Source organism: Podarcis bocagei (assembly GCF_964188305.1).
Source record: "Podarcis bocagei genome assembly, chromosome: 8".
NCBI classification, from domain to species: Eukaryota; Metazoa; Chordata; class Lepidosauria; order Squamata; family Lacertidae; genus Podarcis; species Podarcis bocagei.
Window position 1 is genome coordinate 91,680,744 of NC_138133.1, and position 21,294 is coordinate 91,702,037.

A 21,294-nucleotide genomic window follows, 5' to 3' on the forward strand; every position below is an offset into this window, starting at 1 on the left:
TGGTTCCCAATTAGGGGTCCGGGGATCCGTGGCACCATCCCTTGCCAGGGACTCACTTATCTCGTTAATTGCACAGTGAAAGCCACAATAGTGATCCCTGGATCACCCAGCCTCTGCTCATGACTAGCGCTTGCTTGCTGGAAGGGGGAAAACTGGGAAATAGTTGCTGGATGACAAGGGAGCTGGGATTGGGCACAAACTTCTGACACAGTTTCTTAGGGCTCTTGCAATTGGAGGGGTGGAGAGAGAGAGAGAGAGAGGGAGAGAGAGGGGGAGAGAGAGAGAGAGGGAGAGAGAGAGGGAGAATGCAAATGGATTGCTCCACGGGTTCACATGCTTGTTTTCTTTTTTCTTTTAATGTAAGGGATCCCTTCTCCTTGTTCCTTAATTTTTAACTGAAAAGAACTTCTAATTGCTTTCAACAACTATCAGGTTTTGAGGAGTCTCCCACTGCTTGGAATTGGGTTTTCAGTGAATCTTGCCTGATAGGTTTGGGGGTTCATGGTTCATCTTGGAAGTCCAACAGGGGAAAATAGGTAAGCAAATTGCCACTAGGGTTAGCACAACAGCCTGCCCTCTGATTATTTAGTTTAGTGTTGGAGCTGGGCGATTCTTTGTTTTCAACATTGTGATCTATCAGCAGCTAAATACCAGTATATGGTGATATACAGTGGTGCCTCGCAAGACGAAAAGAATCCGTTCTGTGATTCTCTTCATCTAGCGGTTTTTTCGTCTTGCAAAGCAAGCCCATTGACGGATTAGCGGATTAGCGGCTTATCTGCTGATCGGATCAGCTGATAAGCAGCTTAGAAAAAGGGGGGGAGGGGAAAAAACCAGCAGAAACTCGCAAGACATTGTCGTCTTGCGAAGCAAGCCCATAGGAGATTTGTTTTGCGAAGCACCTCCAAAACGGAAAACTCTTTCGTCTAGCGAGTTTTCCATCTTGCGAGGCATTCGTCTTGCGGGGCACCACTGTATCACAATGACTGGAATTTGTCTCAGCTGCTTCTTCCAAGATACATGGCCCAGCCCCACACGGGGAGCGGATCCTGATGTCTCTCAGGCTAAAGGGCAAGCCGGAGAGTATTGATCCTTCGCAGAACTGCACAGCGGGGGGTGTGTGTGTGTGTGTGTGTGGAAGAGGCCTCCCGTTCCCCAGCTGAACAGCTCCAATGCCTCAGAAGGCAGCCTGCCCCCCAGCTGAAGGAGCCCGATGCTTCTCTGGTTTGCATACAAGCAGGAGAAGCATTGGGGCTCCCTACAGCAGGGGGGAGGAGAACTTTAACAGAGCCCCCCACCATCGCCGGCTCGCACAAGCCAGCAGCAAGCTGGGGGCTCCGTTAACTGCTCAAGCGAGGGGAGTGGAAACTACACAGTAGAGCAGTTTCACAGAGCCCTCACCCTGCTGCTGTCTGGCTTTGCACAGGCAACTACCATAGGGTTATCAGAATTTTCAAAAGTGGGGGGGGGGCTGTGGCTTGACTTTTGCAAAAGAGGGGGTCCTCAGTCATTAGCTAATTGGGAACCACCGCCTTAGAGGCCACAAGAGCCGCCTGGGGGTGGAAGAAGCCCAAGCATTACAATAACAACCGCTACAAATCCAGCTCGGCACAAGTGATTTATGCTCCTGATAAAAACTAAAGGATTCCCTCCCTTATTTCCTGCAAAGGCTGCTCTCAAGGCCACTTGGGTTGAGCTGCCACCCAAGCAGTTTTGCAAGGAACGCTGCAGGAAATCCCTTGAGACAGAGGCTGGCTTTCTTTCCCACAGCGCAGCAGGCACACAATGCGCACCTTGGCTGCTCTGGAGCCGGAAGCAGCTCCTGCCAGCAGAGGTGACCCTTGCCTTCCTGGCTCTCCCCCCCCCCCCCACTCACAATGTCCGGTGTGGTGCCGATTTTCTTGGCCAGCTCACTGCGCTCCATGGTGCTCAGGTAAAGGTAGCGGTTGAGCAGCTCCCCGTCCAAGACGTTGCGCACGGCGTTCTGCAAGATGCGCCGGTCCATGTGCAGCATCCTAAAGAGGGGCAGGAGGAACATCGTGAGAGGAGTGCTGGGGTCCCTGCCTCATTCAACCACTCCAGCTCCAGCAGGCAGCAGGAATGGTGATGGGGTTTGTAATCCTTTAACCAGGAGTCGGCAACCTAAGGCCCATGGGGGTCATTTAACCGGCCCACGAGCTGCCCCCAAACCGAGCCGCCTGCTCGGCAAGTCCCTGTGTGCTGCACTAAACTGGCGCAGTGTGGGGACTTGCTTCCATGGTGCCGGAAATCACATCTGTGCAGACACCAGAAATTGCGGGTGCGTGCGCGATCCAGCCCACGGAGGGATCTCTGTTGAAGTGAACCAGCCCAGGTGAGGTAAACCTTGCCGACTCCTGCCTTTAACTAATAATAATAATAATAATAATAATAATAATAATAATAATAATAATAAAATTATTCATTATTTCTACCCTGCCCATCTGGCTGAGTTTCCCCAGCCACTCTGGGCGGCTTCCAATCGAGTGTTAAAAACAATACAGCAATAAATATTAAAAACTTCCCTAAACAGGGCTGCCTTTAGATGTCTGCTAATCTGATCTTATGTGTGACCCATAACCCAGGGGTGAACTTGGCAGCCAGACTGCTTATCCCACATGTGGACAGGCAAGGTCTTCTGCTCCCCAGCCAAGTCGCCCATCAGCCCTGAAACAGTCTCACGCTCTCCCTGCAAGGCCTATATCCCACCAGTCTTCCTATGGGCAGATTTTGCTTGCAGGAAATGGTGTGGAAGGCACAGATGCCAGAGTGGCCCATGGCGCTCTGCAGACAGCAGTATGTGCAGAAGGGGATTGCAGAGCCAGACTCCCCTCCCACCAAACATAGGCACATAGATGAGACTGTGAGTGGCTCTTCCCTCCAACAGCGCTGCTCCTCAAGGGGCACACAGAGGGGGGTCAAGCGGGGTGGGGGGGGGGCTTGAAGAGGCAGGGCCCCGGGAACAAGCTACCTGAAGGCACGCGGGTTGAGGCCGGCATGGTGGGGCAACATCGTAGTCAGCGCGTTCTGCAGCATCAGCAGGCGCCGGTAGGTCTTCTCTTGCATGGGCAGCAGCAGCCCGATCCCTCCGTCAAGCGTGGCTGGAGGGGGGAAGAAACACCACACACCCCCTTCAGAGTCAAGGCTCAAGCGGGTGCCTTTGGCTCTGAGAGCATGGACACGTTTAGCCATCTGGATTTCCCCACTCACATAAGTACACCATGGTTTGCACATAACGCCAAACAGTGGTTTGTTAGAACACCTCAGCCCAGGAGGCTAACCATAGTTTCTGTTCCAGCAACAAACTACCATGTGGGGCCATGATTGACAGTCTCTGGCTTCTCAACCTTGGCTTGTTTTAACTACTGGTTGGCATTATTTCTGAAGCCCACAGCATTGTTTTTGCTTCAACCATCATTCGGACAGCCCAGCCCAGCTGCTTGCTGAACTACAGAGGAACATGGAGAGAACAGCTGGGGGAGGAAACCAAGCTCTGGAGAAATAAGCTATGGCTGCTTTGTTTGTTCGTGAGATGACTTGTGCCTTGCTGAAGAAACGATGACTTGGCATTAAGTGCAAATGTGTCAGCAAGCTCTTGAATGGGAAACTCAAAATGTCACAAGGGTAGGTAATTTCGAACTCATTCCCAAGGCATAAAATTGAGCTGTCTTCACACAAATGTAAAGTCCTTTCCTTCTTTATATTCAGTTGCCAACACTCAAAAATAGAATTCTGGATTTTACAACAAAACCTTCCCAGATTTTAAAATCTTAGAATTTGAAATTCTAAACCTGAAACACAAGAGGCTGCAGGCTCAGTTCCCTTCGACTCTGGCCAAGATGACTTCCCGGATGTGTCCTTCAGAGGCCCCCTTACCAAACCAGGTGATGTGCTTGTTCTCCCAGGCAATGGATTTCTTGGTGGGCCCCTCCATGGCCCCGCGGCACGGGGTCCTCCAGAAGGCGTTGACGTGGGCTCCCACGTGGAAATCGGCCCTGCGGAGGAGGCGCATCCCCCCAAAGCTTTCCTTTGCTGGAGAGAAAAGCAAAGAGGGAGGGAGACAATGAGCCTTCGCCCTCTGGGTGCTGCTGAACTACAACTCCCATCAGCCCCAGCAGAGGGGTGGCTGGAGGGCATCAGACTGTTGAAGGCGGCTCAGAGGCCATGCAGTGTGTGGGACAACGTAGGGGCTTGAGCCGGAGATCCAGAGAAAGCCCACCCGGCCCAAACATCTCTTTCCAAAAGCCCCAGCACTCCTTCCTGTTGAGGAAGCGCCAAGATTCTTGTTCCCCGAGCCTGGGAGTCACGTGAGTGATGGGAAACAGGAAGAGGGTCAGATCCAATCTCCCCAGAACAAAAAAAGAAGACACACTTTGATCTCACCTTCTGGCAGATACATGTAAACAAGGAGGTTCCGGTCCCTGTCAGACACTGCAAAATAGAGTAAAGCAGATCAATGATGTAGCCTGACTGTGCCAGAAACACAGCTGCCCCTTGCTTGGGGGCTTTTAAACAGAGTGGTCATTTTGGTTGTGATTCCTGCATTGCAGAGAACTGGACTAAACAGACCCTTCCAGTTCTATAATTCTGTATTTTGGCTTGTTCCAAATGTAAGGGAAAGGGTTTGTGTTGTTCAAAACACAGATGGGCCGCCACCTTGTAAAGCCCAGGCATGGGTCTGAGTCTTCCCCAGCCCCCAACACCAGCACCATGGGGCAGAGCCAAGGCTGCTGGATTGAACCCTCCTGAAAGGGCTCCCCCAATGCCACGCTCAGGCTGCTCACCGAGAAATCCCAGCTGAGCGTTGTCCACCATGAAGTCCACACTGTAAACTTCCAGGGGTTTGGCGTCCTGGAGGCGAGAGAGAAGGAGAAGTCAGGCAGGTGGGGCAGGGCTCAAACAGACCCATTCTCCTCTGCCCCACACCCTGCCAACCCTCTAGAAAAGGGTCCACGCCCCATACCCTGCTGACGAGGGAGAGAGTCTTGCTCTCCTCCTGGTAGCGGAGCAGCGAGATGCTCTTCATAAGGTCAGCCGCCAGGATGAAGTTCTTGACGCTGATCATCTGGTGGATATAGAGCTGTGTGTCGATGAAGGCCATGCCTGTCAGGTCATTGTCCTTCAAGCTCCACAGGAAGATCTGCAGCAGGGAGAGAGACCAGGGCTCAGCCCAGGCAGGGGGCAAGGGAACAGGAAAGCCCTTCACCTCATCTCCCACTCTCACTTTCCATTTATTTCCTTACTTAATTTCTATTCCGCCCTTCATCCAAGGATCACAGTTTGCAATATAAAAACTCAAAAATGCACAACACAGTAGCAGACAAAAACACAGATGATGGTCACAGGGTCTGGGTTGGTTCTTCCCCCCATCTTTCCATTGTACCGTGTTGCTGATGCCTCAAGTACTGTTTTTCAGCAATTCCTTCTCTAAACCACAGAAAGCTCACCTTGCCAGCCCTGCAAGGCACTTCTGCACTCCAACCACCCCTTTTAATTTGCGCTTTATCGTCATACTGTAAAGCACACCCTGGAAAACTCTCTGAAAAGCGGTACAGAAAGCTTTTACATAAAAGCAGTACAGTGGTACCTCGGGTTACAGACACTTCAGGTTACAGACACTTCGGGTTACAAACTCCGCTAACCAGGAAGTGGTTGCTCCAGGTTAAGAACTTTGCCCCAGGATAAGAACGGAAATCGCATGCCAGCAGCACAGCGGCAGCAGGAGGCCCCATTAGCGAAAGCACGCCTCAGGTTAAGAGAACCGTTTCAGGTTAAGAACGGACCTCTGGAACAAATTAAGTTCTTAACCTGAGGAACCACTGTAATGGAAGAAGAGGTCTCCTTTCCAGACCCCCCCAAGTCTACAATCTATAAACAGAGTCCACATCACAGAACCATCTCCTTGCAGCCTGGGGGTTACTATCCTGTTTCAACTTGAGGTGTTCAAACTACCTTCCGTAACTTCCCAACTTCGCGCACCAACACCATGCACACAAACTCACACACACAATATTATGAATTAACAGGAATAATTACAGCTCCCTGACGGCATACTCATAGCCACCTATGTAGGTCAGAATAACCTACACTGAAAGGGCGACAGAAGCTTCCGCCCCAAGGATGGCTGCGGAGCGTTTAGGAGCAACAAATCCACATTCTACACTGAATAAGCCCCCGAGAGCGGCATCCCACCCGCCTCTTCCAGGCCCTGCTCACCTTCTGGCCAATGGCCGACACCAGGTAGCCGTTGCAGTGGCAGAGAGCGGTAACAGGCCCCTTCTGCTCCTTCTCGTACAGCACCTTGAATTTGTTCTTGGTGAGGGGCTGCCCAGGCTCTGGAACCACTTCGATGATGTCCATGATCAAGATCTGAGGGCGGGGGAGCAAGGAAGGGAGAGTCATCCTACATAACCAGGGCAGCTTGTCTTTGCATTGCTAACCTAGAAACACCCCCTTCCTCTGTTGCAAGCCGGGAGACCGGGGACTTCTTGCGATAAACAAAATACTAAATGAGAACTGCAAAATTGCAACTGTGCTCATCAGGATAAGGTGCCATCGCAGCAGGTAAATGATTCCAGCGTCATATGGTGGCACACTGGGTGAGTGGATTATTACTATAATTTACTTTTTCAATTAGCTGGCACAGAGCCGAACTTTGCCTGTTCACAACTAAGGAGTTGTAACTTCCGTTTTTGAGCCTTCAGGTCTTTGCCTCACTTCTCCATGCACCCGCTGTAGAACCCAGAACACATACAAGACCTTCTTCAGAGCACAATGAAAAAGCTTGGAGGTACAAGTTCATAAGGTAGCAGTGTGCTGCAGCCAAAAAGCTAATGCTATTCTAAGCTGCATCAACAGAAGTAATGTCCCAATGGAGGGAAATCAGTCCTGCTCTCTTCTGCCTTGGTCCTACCACACCTAGAATATTGTGTCCAGTTCTGGGCACTGCAATTTAAGAAGGATGTTGACAAGCTAGAACGTGTGCAGAGGACAGCCAAGATTATCAAGGCTCTAGAAGCCAAGCCTTATGAGGAACAGTCGAAGGAGCTGGGTATGTTTAGCCTGGAAAAGAGGAGTCTGAGAGGAGATACGATAGCCTTCTTCAAATATCTCAAGGGTTGTCATATGGATGAGGGAGCAAGCTTGTTTTCTGCTGCTCGGGGGGTAGGACTTGAACCCATGGATTCAAGTTACAAGAAAGATTCCAACTAAACACCAGGAAGAACTTTCGGATGGTAAGAGCTGTCTGATAATGTAACCGTCTCCCTTGGGAGGTTGTGGACTCTCCTTCCTCAGAAGTTTTTAAGCAGAGGTTGGGTGTCCATCTGTCATGGGTGCTTTAGCTGAGATTCCCGCATTGCAGGGGGTTGGACTAGATGACCCTCGGGGTCCCTTCCAACTCTACAATTCTGTGATTGTGTTCCTTGGATCCTGATGCCACCACTCATCCCAAACTGGGAGAGGCTGCCAGCAAAACACGGAGTTCACCAGATGGATGAATGAGTCCAACATGTCCAAACTGGGGAAATCTGGACCAAGGACTGGGCCTGTGAAGGCAGCAGGCAGGAACTGTGGGAAAAGGATGGGTGGAACTGTGCAGAAGAAGCCCCCAGCTGTGTTGCCTCTGGTTCAAGCGCCCAGCGTTGTCCGACTCACCCGGCCCCTGCAGGTCACCTCTTCGCCCTGCATAAGGCAAGTTCCCACGGCGATGTAGCCCTTCAGGCCCGAGACGGTCTCCTCGCTCTTGAGAGACACGGTCTTCATGCAGGTCACGTGCTCCCACTCCTCCAGGTCGATCCTGCAGATTGAAAAAGGGCAGGAGAGGTTGGAGGGGGAGCCAGGCCAAGCTGCCTTCCGGGTGCCCCAATAATAATAATAATAATAAAATTTTATTTATATCCCGCCCTCCCCAGCCGAAGCCGGGCTCAGAGCGGCTAACAACAATAAAAGTAACACAACATTCTAAAATCAATTCATTCTAAAATCAATTCAAAATCAAATTCATGGCAACCATTGGGCTAGAGTTCTGTGAGGATTACTGAAGGAGGGGGTCAGACTGTGTCTTGGCCAAAGGCCTGGTGGAACAGCTCTGTCTTGCAGGCCCTGCGGAAAGATGTCAAGTCCCGCAGGGCCCTGGTCTCTTGGGACAGAGCGTTCCACCAGATCGGAGCCACAGCCGAAAAAGCCCTGGCTCTGGTTGAGGCCAGCCTAACCTCCCTGTAGCCTGGGACCTCCAAAATGTTTTTATTTGAAGACCATAAGGTCCTCCGTGGGACATACCAGGAGGGGCGGTCCCGTAGGTAAAAAGGTCCTAGGCTGTATAGGGCTTTAAAGGTTAAAACCAGCACCTTAAAGCTGATCCTGTACTCCACCGGGAGCCAGTGCAGCTGGTAGAGCACTGGGTGAATGTGACCCCGCAGCGAGGACCCCGTAAGGAGTCTTGCTGCGGCATTCTGCACCTGCTGGAGTTTCTGGCTCAGTCTCAAGGGCAGCCCCACGGAGAGTGAGTGCAGGCTCTGCACCAAGAGAAGGCAGCCTCTTCCCCTTCCCCAAGACTGAATGAAGCACCCTTAGCTGGGGCCATTGTGTTTTGCTCTTCCTTAGTGGGTTATGCAAGCTGCTGTTCTGAATAATGCTTTTTGTAGGGTAGGGAGCACTGGGGACTAAGTGGGTAGGGGCCCAAAAACCTTGGGGACCACTGAACTAAAGCTTTCCAGCTCTGCTTCCAGGACGCATCTGAATGGCCCTTGAAGGCAAACGGACGCTGGACCAGGTGGCCCTTTGCTCTGATCCAGCAGAAACCGCCAGGCTCTTCTGATATTCCACGCCAGGAACCCAACCAGGCACCAGATCTTCCCCACCTGCCGCTGCCTGGGAAGGAGCTTTCTTGGGCTCCTGCTGCCACAAGCCCAAGGGCTGAGCACCCTCCTCACCTGGTATTTGGAATTGTCTCCCAGCTGACCGGAGAGATCAGCTGGATGGAAAAGGCCTCCTGCAGCGGGTGCATGTAGCGATCATCTGGAGGTGGGGATCAGAGAGAGAGAAAGACAAAGGGAGAAATAGGTATGCAGCCGGCATCACCATCAGACCCAGCTGGGCAGAGGAGGGGGGCACAAGGGACCATGGCTTATCACGGAGAGCGCACACCTGCTTTGGCTGCCCAAGCCTCCAGCATCTCCGGGTTAAATATCAGGCACCAGGGGATGTGGAAGACCAGTATGTTTCCAAGCACAATTCAAAGTGTTGCTGCTGACCTTTAAAGCCCTAAACAGCCTCGGCCCAGTATACCTGAAGGAGCGTCTCCACCCCCATCGTTCTACCCGGACACTGAGGTCCAGCGCCGAGGGTCTTCTGGCGGTTCCCTCACTGCGAGAAGTGAAGTTACTGGGAACCAGGCAGAGGGCCTTCTCAGCGGTGGTGCCCGCCCTGTGGAATGCCCTCCCATCAGATGTCAAGGAAATAAACAACTATCTGACTTTTAGATGACATCTGAAGGCAGCCCTGTTTAGGGAAGCTTTTGATGTTTGGTACATTACTGTATTTTAGTGTTTTATTGGAAGCTGCCCAGAGTGCCTGGGGAAGCACAGCCAGATGGGTGGGGTATAAATAATAAATTATTATTATTATTATTATTATTTATTATTATTGTTGTTGTTGTTGTTTTCCCACCTTGAGACCCTGGAGAGCAACCACCAGCCAGAGAAAGCAAGAGTGAGCTAGACAGAACTAGTCAGATTGCCTTGTTCTGGAGGGCAAACCAAGGGGTTGGGTGGCCCTTTGTGGTGGAAGAGAGAGGAGTCCAAAGCCTGCCTCCCTCCATCTCGCAGCCCAACCTCAAGACTTGCCCAGCACAAGGGGCCGACTCTTCAAGTCAAAGACCTCTCCTCTGCAGAGAGGAGGCAGCGTTTTCCAACAGCTGCGAGCCACCCACCTCGCTCGATGGTCTCAAATTCCTTCTCCTCGCCAGTCATGCGGGGGATCCTGGTGCAATGGTTGTTGATGCTGGTGGCCACCGCGTAGACCTGCCGGAGGGAGCAAATTCATTAAGGCATTTGGGGGTTGAGTTGAGCAGAAGGCTTTGTTGTGGCAGTGGAGGACTCCACTTCCCCACCACTGATAAGGCCCTGCTGAAGGTCCCGCTCCACACAGCCCTACCTTGGACTCCACGTGGTAGGATACGTAATGTGCGGTGCAGCGCAGTGGGATCTTCCGGACGGGCCACGGTGCGTCGTAGGAAAGATAGGCAGGCAAGACGCTGATGCGCAGCTCCCCCTGTAGCAGAGGACACAGACAAGGCCTCGTTCTCACCTGCAGATAGATCTGCTTCTCTCTGCAGCAGCAGCCCAGGGGCACAGAGTGAGCTGCCTCAAATGCAGCAGGCAGAAGGCAAATGAAAGAAATAAGGCAGGCATCCCACCCAAGCATCTGTTGCCAGGCCAGGCCTACCTGCCGGTTGAAGTAGAGGAAGCCCTTGGGGCAGTTGACGTTGTGGAAGGGGGCGAAGGACTCAATGGGGCCGTCTATGGTCATGGGGTGCAGGCGTAAGGCCCCCCGAGACGTTACCAGCAGCCAGTGTGGGGAGGGGCCACAAATGAACACCTGGGAAGAAATGCAAACACAATCAGGACCCGGGGCTGCACGTAAGCACAGCCTTCTCCTGCACCAGGCCAGTAGTGCCTGCTCTGGCAGGCAGAGGTTCCGCAAAGCCTCGGGAAGAGAACGCCCGTGCCCAACTCCCCAAAGAGAAACGCTTCTCCTGAGAATCTCCCAAGGATGACTCCTCCGCGAGACTCACCCCTGAGTATCCATAGATATCCTCAAAGTAGCGGAATCGGGCAACCCGCCCCCTGGCAGCCCCCGATTCCTCTCCACCCACGCCATCCGGCTTCTTCTTCGACGGCCTGGGCTTCTTCTCCCGGAAGTTAATGTTATGGGGAACCTGATTGGGAGGGAAAGGGTGTCAAAGCGCAGAAGGAGATCAGTGGGGAAGCCTTCCCTTCCGAGTGCAGAGGGAAGCCTGCAAGGGAGACTGCAGCGTTCCAGTGGCCTGGGGAGAAGGCAGAGTGGCTCTTACCTTCTTGAACCGCACTTTGAGGTTGGTCTGGCCCAGCTGAGAGCCGTGGTTAAAAGCTTCGTAGATGAGCAGCTCTTGGTTCACGTGGACCTGTTAACAGGGTGGTGAAGTAAAGTGAGCTTCACCCTGTCCCGTGGCTCCCTGCATCAACAGATTGAGCACTCTCAGGCCATGGGGACACAGCTCATTGCTGGGGCAAAAAGAACCATAGAGCCAAGGCCTTGCCATGACCCCGCCTTGTAGCCCTCATGGTCCTCTAAGCTCCTGGATCCTTCATCACAGACCTTGATTACAGCAGCTCTCCCATGGTATTAACGCTCCCCTTAGGGAAAAGAATTTGTAAAAGCCAGACAGCACGCACTCTTGTGATTTTCCCCCAGGGAGGGAATGCCACAATCAAGGTGCTGTTGCAGAGAAGGCCCCACTCCTGCTACTCACTACAGGGAGACCAGAGAGCTGAGCCTGAGATGACGATGCTGGACGCTGGATAACCTCACACCGACAAAGGCAGTCCTTCAGGCAATGGCATCCCAGACACCAGTTCGGGCTTTAAAGGTTTAAACCATCACTTTCAATTATCCTCACTGTAGGCTCAGGCACCAGTAATGTGAGTCTCACCTGACCAAGCAGCTTTGAGGACAGGGCAAGGTAAGCACAATGAATTAGACGCTCAGCCCTGCAGGGATTCTGATTGGTCCTCCTCAGTATGAAAGCCCCGAGCCCCAGGTGAGGTGGGGAGGGTGGTGCATCAGTGGGGGTCTCCCTCAGTTCCTCCCACAAGATCATTAAGAGCAGGGAGGGAGCAGACGCAGTGAGTGACTGACAGCTTAGGGCAAAGGGTCTCAGGAACTCTCCAGGTGTTGCTGGACTCCAGCTCCCACAAACCTCAGCTGCCAGCATGGTCAAAGATGGTGTGAGTTGTAGCCAGCCATTGGCTTATGGTTTCCCCGAGTATGATTGCTGGCGGAGAATGCAGGCATCAATCCCATTATCCCTCAACATGCCAAGTGGGAGATAGTCACGTGTGTTGAGCACTCAAGGGGTGGGGATCAGAAACACACCTTGTAACATGATCAGGGAAGAGCCCAGGCATTCCCAAGAATTTGGCTCTCTTCCTCCCTCTTCCTGCAGCAGACGAAAAGCAACTGCACCTACCGTATTTTTCGCGCTATAATACGCACTTTTCCCCTCCTAAAAAGTAAGGGGAAATGTGTGTGCGTCTTATGGAGCGAATGCAGGCTGCACGGCTATCCCAGAAGCCAGAACAGCGAGAGGGAGCTGTTCTAGCTTCTGGCTTAGCCGTGCGAAGCCTCCGCAGGGCAGCAGGGAGCCTTCATCCCGCTGCCCTGCGGAGGCTTCACGCAGCTATCCCTGGCTTTTGCGGGAGGTGGGGGCATGGCTCTGTCCCTTTCCCCACCTCCCGCAAAAGCCCCCAAGAGCCGCGCTCCCTTTAAAGAGCGCACAGCTCTTGCGGGAGGTGGGGGGAAAGCCAGGAGGCTTGCTTTCGCTGAAGCCAGGAGGGCAAGAGGGATCGGTGCGCACCGATCCTGCTTGCTCTCCTGGCTTCAGGGAGAGCCCCGCAAAGCCTCCTGAGCGAAGGGGGGGGGAGCGCTCCCTCTTCGCTCAGGAGGCTTTGCGTTGCTTTCTTATTTTCCTCCCCACACTAGGTGTGTCTTATGCTCAGGTGTGTCTAATAGAGCGAAAAATACGGTACTTATTGCGCAGAAACCATTTGCCCCAGTATCACCATCACTTGAAACCAGGGGGCCAAACTTGTAGAAGGGCTGGTGTCTTGATTTACTGGGTTTCCTGCTTGGCTGCTTTGCATGTGTATCAAAATGTCTACGTGCTTCAGATCCAAGCAGACGGGAGACACAGATAACTCTACGCACAGAGGACCCCCCCCTCGGAGCTCACCAGGAGGTACGGTCGGCTCTGCCGATTTCCCAGGGCCACCAGCAGCACCTCCTTGACCAGCGGCATCTCGGTCTGACGGACCACCTCCTCCTTCTTGGCCTCGCCCTGGCTGGCAGGCTGCCCGAAGGAACTGTCCACCAGCACCCTCTGCCCCATGGGGAAATTCTTCACCAGGAAGACTAGGCGCCATTCAGGCAGCTGGTAGATCTACATGAGAGAGAAAGAGGAAGAAAGTAGCAGGGGCCAAGAGGGACCCGGCTGAGACTGGCTCACTCCCGCTGCCCCGGGCACTGCATGGGCCTCACCTCCATGGCACCGTTCTCCCGGACCAGCACACACCAGTGAGTGGGCTCTGCCTTGTACTGGTGAGGATCCTTGTCGGCCAAGGGCAGGCTGCAGCGGCGCGGCTCCTCCTTGGTGGGGCTAAACAAGGTGCCGGATTCACCATAGAGCATTTCTTCCTCATCGTCTATTGTGTTGCTGTACATGGGAGAAGAGAGGAGGAGGAAGGCAGTTACGTTTAAGACACCTGGGCAGCTGTTGCAAAGCCTGATCCAAGAACGGGCCCACTCACAGCAAGATTGCAGTGCAGGTCTCAAAACTTTTGTAGGCAGCACATGGGCCCAAAGCTTAAATGAAGTCCCAGATGGGGAATCACTACAGGGTTGAACAACACTGAGGGCCAAAGAAACTGAGGGCCGGCTGAGAATTTCTCCTGCTACTGTCCTCACAAGTAGGTGTCTTATTCTTTACTCAGGATCTACACAAGCTACCGTATTTTTCACTCCATAAGACACACTTTTTTCCCTCCTAAAAAGTAAGGGGAAATGTCTGTGCGTCTTATGGAACGAATGAGTGGTCCCTGGAGCCAAGTTGCCCAGGGGTGAAAAGCAGACCGTGCTTTTTTTTTTTTTTTTAGAAAGAGGGAAGGGGGTATTGAAACCAAGCGACTGAGCAGCTGATCAGCAAGCGATCAGGAGGGAGATAAGAGACACTAGTGATAAAGGAGGCTGCCTGGGAGGGGGGAGGTAAAAGCCCATGAATCCTCAGGATTTTTGCATTGGGTCACCCCAAATTCTCCATCAGATCACATAGCATGTCCATGGCTATAGCCTGCACCCAAAAAATCACACATCCACTGTTTCGTGGGGCCGCAATGGCACAAAAATGTGGTTACAAAGCACGGATCCACCTGAATTCTCAGGATTTTTGCATTGGGCTACCCCAAACTCACTGTCAAATCACATATCATGCCTGTGGCCCAGCATGACCCACAAAAATCATACATCCACTGTTTCGTTCAGAATATTTTTTTTCTTGTTTTCCTCCTCTAAAAAGTAGATGCGTCTTATGGAGCGAAAAATATGGTGCTTTGAATCTTCCCACCTCCTCACTGAGCACACCTGCCCCAATTACCTGAAAGAACAGGTGTGATAGTGCAGGCTGTAGCTTGCACCATGAGAGGTGAGAAAGGCAAACAAACCAGCCAATCCAATCCCTACTTCCTGTTAAGTCGGTATTTCTCAAACTTGGGTCTCCAGCTGCTGGACTACAACTCCCATCATACTTGAACACTGGTCCTACAAGTTTGAGAACCACTGTGTTAAGTGAACCACCGCGACCAAGTGGATATCTTTTATTTTCCTCTCGCTGTCTCTGCCAGACAGTCCTTTAACCTGGATGACGTGGCCCAGCCTACTTCCAATACTGGGTATGATTAGGCCTGCTGCCTAACTTATCTTCTAGCATGACTTATATACAACATTTTTACTCCCCCTTTCAACCTTTTAAGCAATCGGAACAGGGGAGTACTGATTAAGTTTCTATTTCCTAATTGCTGGGTTCCTAAGACGAACTTTTGGCCCTTCCATGCAAAACCAGTTAAGCAAACTACCCCTTTGTACTTTTACCCGTCCAATGTACCTCCTACGCAGAAAAGACTTAAAAACCCAAAACAACCATCTCACAAGCCCTATTTTACAACCCAAACTCCCACACAAAATGGCTAAATCCCTACCCCTTCCCAGAGTTCTTCGCCATGCCTCAAGACCCACCTGATGTCCTGGATGGGAGCCTCAGATTCTGACTGAGTCCTCAAGGAAAGCTCGTCCCGGGAGCTGGATGAATGGCTCTCAGTGGTGAACATGCCGCTGACGTCCCGGTATACACACAGCGCAATCACCTTCGATTGCTGCAGGGGTGACAACAGGTTGCCTCAGAGCAAGACACAGGATGACCTGCTCTTAACTGAGCAGCATGGAAGCAGACTCAGAATCTGGTTATGCCAAGATCCTCGGCTGAAAGCAGGCTACGCACCTTCATTGTTACAAGATAAACATTTGGAGACCTCACTAATAAGCTATGCAAACTGAGCAAACGTGAATGTTTTTTGCCCAATGCCTTCTGCTACTGCTAGCCAAGAAGAAGGGGTGATAGAGCCTCACCATGCCAGGCACTGCTCAGTGTTTTCAAATGTATTTCTGCAAGTTAACTATACGGGTTATAATAATTTTAAAAATTTATTTATACCCCGCCATTCCCAGTTCAAAAAAACTGGGCTCAGGGTGGCTAACAACAAATTTAAGACACTTAATTGATACAACAAAAAAACATAAAATACAGCATAAAATACAGTATAAAACGTGAATAACAATAAATTCAGAATTCAAAAATCAATTTGGGGGAAAATCCATCCAATAAGCATTAGATAATCCCCAGGGCTAGCTGGCTGAATTAGTCCTATTTGGGCCAGTGAGGAGACATGGGGAAAATTAGCTGTGGGATCCCAGAGCAGGTAATCTTCATAAAAAGGGGAGGGGGAGGGAAGGAAGGGGAATAAAAGATCAGGCCAAGTTTAAATTGAAAGCCAGGCGGAATAGCTCTGTCTTACAGGCCCTGCGGAAGGAGGTTAAATCCTGAAGGGCCCTGGTCTTGTGGGACAGATAATTCCACCAGGTCGGAGCCATCACTGAGAAGGCCCTGGCCCTGGGGGAGGAGGGTTAGGATCCTTTCCTTGTAAAACAAAACAGATTGGAGATGCCACAAACTGAACCATAGGCCTTCTGCGAGTAAAATAAATGCTCTGTGGTTGAGCTGCAGAACCAGACACAGGATTTTGAGTTTCCGTGATGAGATGTGACTGCGAAGCCCTCTGTATAACAAGCAGCTAATGTTTGCAGAGCACAGGGTTGAGTCTGGGATAAACACGGTGCTGTTCTAAGGGACTGTGGCCCCCTCCTGGTGCAATGGGTCAGTGTGTCTGGCTGTGAACCAGAAGGTTGGTGGTTCAAGCCCATCTAGGGACGGCTGTGGGCAAGATTCCGGCATTGAAGGGTTGGACTAGATGACCTCAAGCTCCCTTCCAATTCTATTGTATGATTCTACGCTTACAGAGGACCTTAAGGTCCCTAAATAGCAACACCCTAGAGGTGCTGGGCCCTAAGGAAGTCAGATTAGCCTCAACCAGAGGCAGGGCCTTTTCAGCACTGGCCCCGGCCTGGTGGAACACTCTGCCTCATGAGACCAGGGCCCTGCAGGATCTGATTTCTTTCCGCAGGGTCTGTAAGACAAGAGTTGTTCCTCCTGGCCTTTGGCTTGGAGTCAATTTGATTCCCTCCCCCTTTTTATTTTTTCCTTTCTCCTCCTGTGATGGAACTCCTATTTGGGGATTTCCCTGGCTTTTTCTGGCCCACGTAGGACCAGTTTGGAAAGTCAGCCTTGGTGAAGACTTGACATTTTCATCCCCCAAAAAGTTTTTGATTTGAGTTTCCATTGAATGAGGCTGTATTTTAATGTTTTAATGTTGTATTTTAATCTTGTTTTTAAGTTGTATTTCAATCAATTTGTTTTATATCAGGTGTTAGCTGCCCTGAGCCCGGTCTTGGCTGGGGAGGGCGGAGTACAAATGATATATATACTCACGTGATGCAGCTGCGGCTTCTGTAACGTGAGCCGGTGTGTCCGGCCCCCGTAGGTGTCGCTCTTCAGCACAAACATAGTGACCTGCCCCTCGGAGCTCATGATCACCACATAGGGGTCGGCCACGGCACAGTGTATGATGGGCGAGCCGAGATCCACTGGGATGAAGTGCAGCTGGTTCACTGTGAGGCAGAGACACAGGCAGCTGAAAGGCAGACCAAGCCCTGACGGTAGCTCAGGCCGCCCTCCAATGGCCCCCACCCCGGACACCAACAGTCCCAGAATCCGTGGTGCTTTCAAAAGTATGTCTGCTCAAGTCTCTCTCAACAACCTCCACCGTTTCCCCTGCCTAGTGATTCAGTTTCTAGGCCAAGGGCTCTTTCCCAGAACGGCTGCCTTTAAAACCAAGCTCGAGACCTCCAGCTGCACTCACCTCCTTCCAGCAGGCGGACTCCCAGGGGAGACACCTGGACGATGTAGCGGTTCTCGCCAATGTTGCCGGCATAGACAGTGGGCCCCTGGGTGGCAAAGCCGCTGGTGTCCAGCTCCATGATTTCCTGGCCCGTCTGCAGGATCTGAGGGGGGAGGCAAAGAAGAAATGGTCACACCCATGTGCCCTTGCAGGGAATATTCCCAAGAGGGAGATCATACAGGGGTTGCCCCCGGAAAAAGCAAGGTGTGTGTGGAGTCATGCCACCCCATAATTAATATGAAATATGAAATACTTTATTGTCACTTGTATACAGTGAGATTACAGGAGCACCCCCCACTCAGCTCTCTTAGTCTTAATTCCCCTCATTTACTGACGCACACCCACCAAACCCAAAAGTCAGTTGCCCTGTTGTTATCTTTTCATTCAGCAGCCTAACAGCCCATGGATAGAAGCTATTCTTTACCCTGTTGGTGCGACTATTCATGCTTCTATATCTTCTGCTCGAGGGCAGGAGAGCAAGAAAGTGCCAGCCAGGGTGTAAATCATCCCTGATAATTTTCCTCACTTTCCTGAGGCAACGTTCTTCCGCTATTTCATCCAGCGGATTCACGGGACAGCCCATAATATCTTGTGCTGTATTCACCACCCTCTGTAGGCACTTCCTATCAGTTGATGTCAAACCAGCGTCCCACACCGTGATGCAGTATGAAAGGACACTTTCTGTTGTGGACCGGTAGAAGGAGATCATCAGATGTTGATTGACATTGTTCTTCCACAATACTCTGAGGAGATGGATCCTTTGGGATTCCGAGCCCAATTCAAAGTGTTGGTGCTGACTTTAAAGCCCTAAATGGCCTTGGTCCAGTATATCTGAAGGAGCATCTCCACCCCCATTGTTCTGCCCAGACACTGAAGTCCAGTGCCGAGGGCCTTCTGGCGGTTCCCTCACTGCGAGAAGCCAAGTTACAGGGAACCAGGAAGAGGGCCTTCTCGGTAGTGGCGCCCGCCCTGTGGAACGCCCTCCCACCAGATGTCAAAGTGAACAACTAGCAGACTTTTAGATGACATCTGAAGGCAGCCCTGTTTAGGGAAGCTTTTAATGTTTGATGTATTACAGTACAGTGGTGCCTCGCAAGACGAAAAGAATCCGTTCCGCGAGTCTCTTCGTCTTGCGGTTTTTTCGTCTTGCGAAGCAAGCCCATTAGCGGCTTAGCGGCTTAGCGCTATTAGCGGGTTTAGCGGCTTAGCGGATCAGCTGTTAAGCGGCTTAGCGGATCAGCTGTTAAGCGGCTTAGCGGATCAGCTGTTAAGCGGCTTAGCGGATCAGCTGTTAAGCGGCTTAGCAGCTTAGGATCAGCTGATAAGCGGCTTAGCGGCTTGGGAAAAGGGGGGGGGAACCCCGCAGGAACTTGCAAGACATTTTCGTCTTGCGAAGCAAGCCCATAGGAGATTCGTTTTGCGAATCACCTCCAAAACGGAAAACCCTTTCGTCTAGCGGGTTTTCTGTCTTGCGAGGCATTCGTCTTGCGGGGCACCACTGTATTTTAATATTTTTTTGGAAGCCGCCCAGAGTGGCTGGGGACACCCAGCCAGATGGGCTGGGTATAAAAAATAATTTATTATTATTATTATTATTATTATTATTATTATTATTATTATTAGGGCCAGAGTGAAGGGGCAGAGCAAGTTCCAGCTTTCTTCTCATGCTGCCAGCCCTTGGCAGATCTGCACACCCCGCAACCTCTTTGACACAGCCCACTCGGCTGATCTCCCTCAAAACAGCCCCTTTGAGCTGCCAATTGCCTTCCCCTTAGTCACTGAAGCACACTCAGCCAAGCTCCAAAGTGCACCCGGGGCCATGCCCAACGAAAAATGCCAGCACTCACCATGGTGGAGTCTTCCCGGCTCAGAATGAGGAAGCCGTGCCGCTTCCCGTCGTCAGCAGGCTCTGGCGGGGCCGGCTCCTTCTCTGCGCTTTCTCCCTGGGCGTCTTCCTCCTGTCGGGAAAAGAGGGTGGCCAGGGTGATGCTGTCACAAGTGCACAGAGCCTCTGCCTTTGTGGGAGAGAGGCTGGAAGGAAATCCTCCTCCTCAAAAGAAGGTGGCTCAAAGCCCCTGGGAAGTAGAGGCGATACACACCGCTGCCTCTTCCGTCTTCTGGGGCGAGATCACCGTCCACATGTCATAGCAGCCTGGGAGTTCAAAGGTCGTCACCACCTGAGGGCGGATGCTTTTCTGTTGAGAAGGAAGGAAGAAATTAGGTAGTGGCTTGCAAACCATACATTTCGAAGATCTCTATTTGAAATATGGGATAGGTATAAAAACCTATTATTTAACCAAACTGCGGGAGGCAGTGGAAGACAGGAGTGCCTGGCGTGCTCTGGTCCAGGGGGTCACGAAGAGTTGGACATGACTAAACGACTAAACAAAAACAACATAAAAACCTATTAGAACGTAAAACAGCGCAGTGATTATCTCCATTAGAAGCAATGAGTGTGAAAAGATAAATATGAGCAAGAATTGGGTTACATATGGAAAATTAATACAAAAAGAATGGAGTAAATGGAAAATGAAACCCTATGAAGAAGTTAAAGAATATGTGAATGATTGGCTGCACTACCGCCAAGTCAATGAAATGTTTAAACAGGGTTTTAAGGGGAAAGGATTTGATGAAAACAAATCAAAATTTGAAATGGAGATATTGAGTAATAAATGTAAACCTTTGTCTAAAATGTATAAATTGCTGCTTGAATTGCATTTGAAAGATGAGGCAGTAAAGTCAGTTATAATACATTGGGCCAAAGAATTTGAGTATAATATACAGTTAAAAGACTGGGGAAAACTGTGGAAAGAAGGATTGAAATTTATTGCATGCAATGCCTTAAAAGAAAATGTGATGAAAGTGATGTATAGGTGGTATATTACGCCTGTGAAATTAGCTAAAATGTATAAAGTTAGCAATAAATGCTGGAAATGTAAAGAAAAAGAAGGAACATTTTATCACATGTGGTAGGAATGTAAAAAAGTGAAAAACTTATGGGAAATGATATATAATGAGATGAAAAAGATGTTGAAATATACATTTATTAAGAAACCAGAAGCATTTTTACTTGGCATTGTAGGAGATGATATAAACAGAAAGGATTGTAAGTTGTTTTTATATGCAATGATGGCAGCAAGAATTTTATTGGCACAAAAATGGAAGCAAGAAGAACTACTGACGAAAGAAGAATGGAGGATGAAACTGATGGACTATGCAGAATTAGATAAACTAACAGGAAGGATTCGAAACCTGCGGGACCAGAGATTCTCAGAAGACTGGCGTAAATTTACGAACTATTTGAAAAGCAGTTGTGATGAATAGATCCCGCTAGTAGGTTTGAAAGAAGTTTTGTAAGGTGAATTATTTGAAATATTGCAAAAAAGACAATGAGGAGAATCATTAGTTAAGGATATTAAAGGTAATATGAAATTAAGAGATGCATAATAAGTGGCAAATAACGGGAAATCATCAGAGGCGTTGACGGAAGTCCAAAAATATTGTCTGACTTGGAATTAATAAGTTAAAAAATTAATAAAAATGTGTATGTGTGTGTGTATAAAAGAAATTAGGCAGTGGCAGACTTTGGGCTCCCAAGTTTCAGTGGTGCCCGGTGCAATGTTTAAATTCAACATTCCCTGTCTCTTGTGCTACATTCTACAGCATTGTTGTGGCGCCCCTTGCAGCACGGCACCCAATGCGACCACACCAGTCGCACCCCCCTGAAATTAGGGCTCCAGCACTCAAGGCGGGCTCCCTTGCAGTTGTACAATTTCTGGGCAGGTAAACCAAGTATGCACCTCAAAGGGCCTGTTTGTCTCACTGCGTGGAAGGGAGATCCATGAAGAAAAATAGGTCTGGTGTGAAATAGCAGGTCTTGATTGGCTAAAAGATT

General features: G+C 50.6%; 1 protein-coding gene across 1 annotated transcript in view; it reads right to left on the reverse strand.

Moving 5' to 3' along the window:
- CPSF1 (cleavage and polyadenylation specific factor 1) overlaps window positions 1-21,294 on the reverse strand; it is a 40,819-nt gene that overhangs the window by 348 nt on the left and 19,177 nt on the right. Inside the window, exons 17-37 of the mRNA XM_081204348.1 lie at window positions 19,499-19,594; window positions 19,247-19,357; window positions 17,361-17,502; window positions 16,931-17,109; window positions 15,064-15,200; window positions 13,315-13,489; window positions 13,010-13,216; window positions 11,093-11,182; window positions 10,814-10,957; window positions 10,465-10,617; window positions 10,174-10,290; window positions 9,950-10,040; window positions 8,952-9,036; window positions 7,675-7,816; window positions 6,235-6,387; window positions 4,982-5,158; window positions 4,803-4,869; window positions 4,402-4,449; window positions 3,895-4,050; window positions 2,990-3,119; window positions 1,877-2,015 (exon numbers count right to left, since the gene is read on the reverse strand). Of these exons, the coding sequence (XP_081060474.1) occupies window positions 1,877-2,015; window positions 2,990-3,119; window positions 3,895-4,050; window positions 4,402-4,449; window positions 4,803-4,869; window positions 4,982-5,158; window positions 6,235-6,387; window positions 7,675-7,816; window positions 8,952-9,036; window positions 9,950-10,040; window positions 10,174-10,290; window positions 10,465-10,617; window positions 10,814-10,957; window positions 11,093-11,182; window positions 13,010-13,216; window positions 13,315-13,489; window positions 15,064-15,200; window positions 16,931-17,109; window positions 17,361-17,502; window positions 19,247-19,357; window positions 19,499-19,594 (2,739 nt within the window). The remainder of the gene's footprint in view (window positions 1-1,876; window positions 2,016-2,989; window positions 3,120-3,894; window positions 4,051-4,401; window positions 4,450-4,802; window positions 4,870-4,981; window positions 5,159-6,234; window positions 6,388-7,674; window positions 7,817-8,951; window positions 9,037-9,949; window positions 10,041-10,173; window positions 10,291-10,464; window positions 10,618-10,813; window positions 10,958-11,092; window positions 11,183-13,009; window positions 13,217-13,314; window positions 13,490-15,063; window positions 15,201-16,930; window positions 17,110-17,360; window positions 17,503-19,246; window positions 19,358-19,498; window positions 19,595-21,294) is intronic.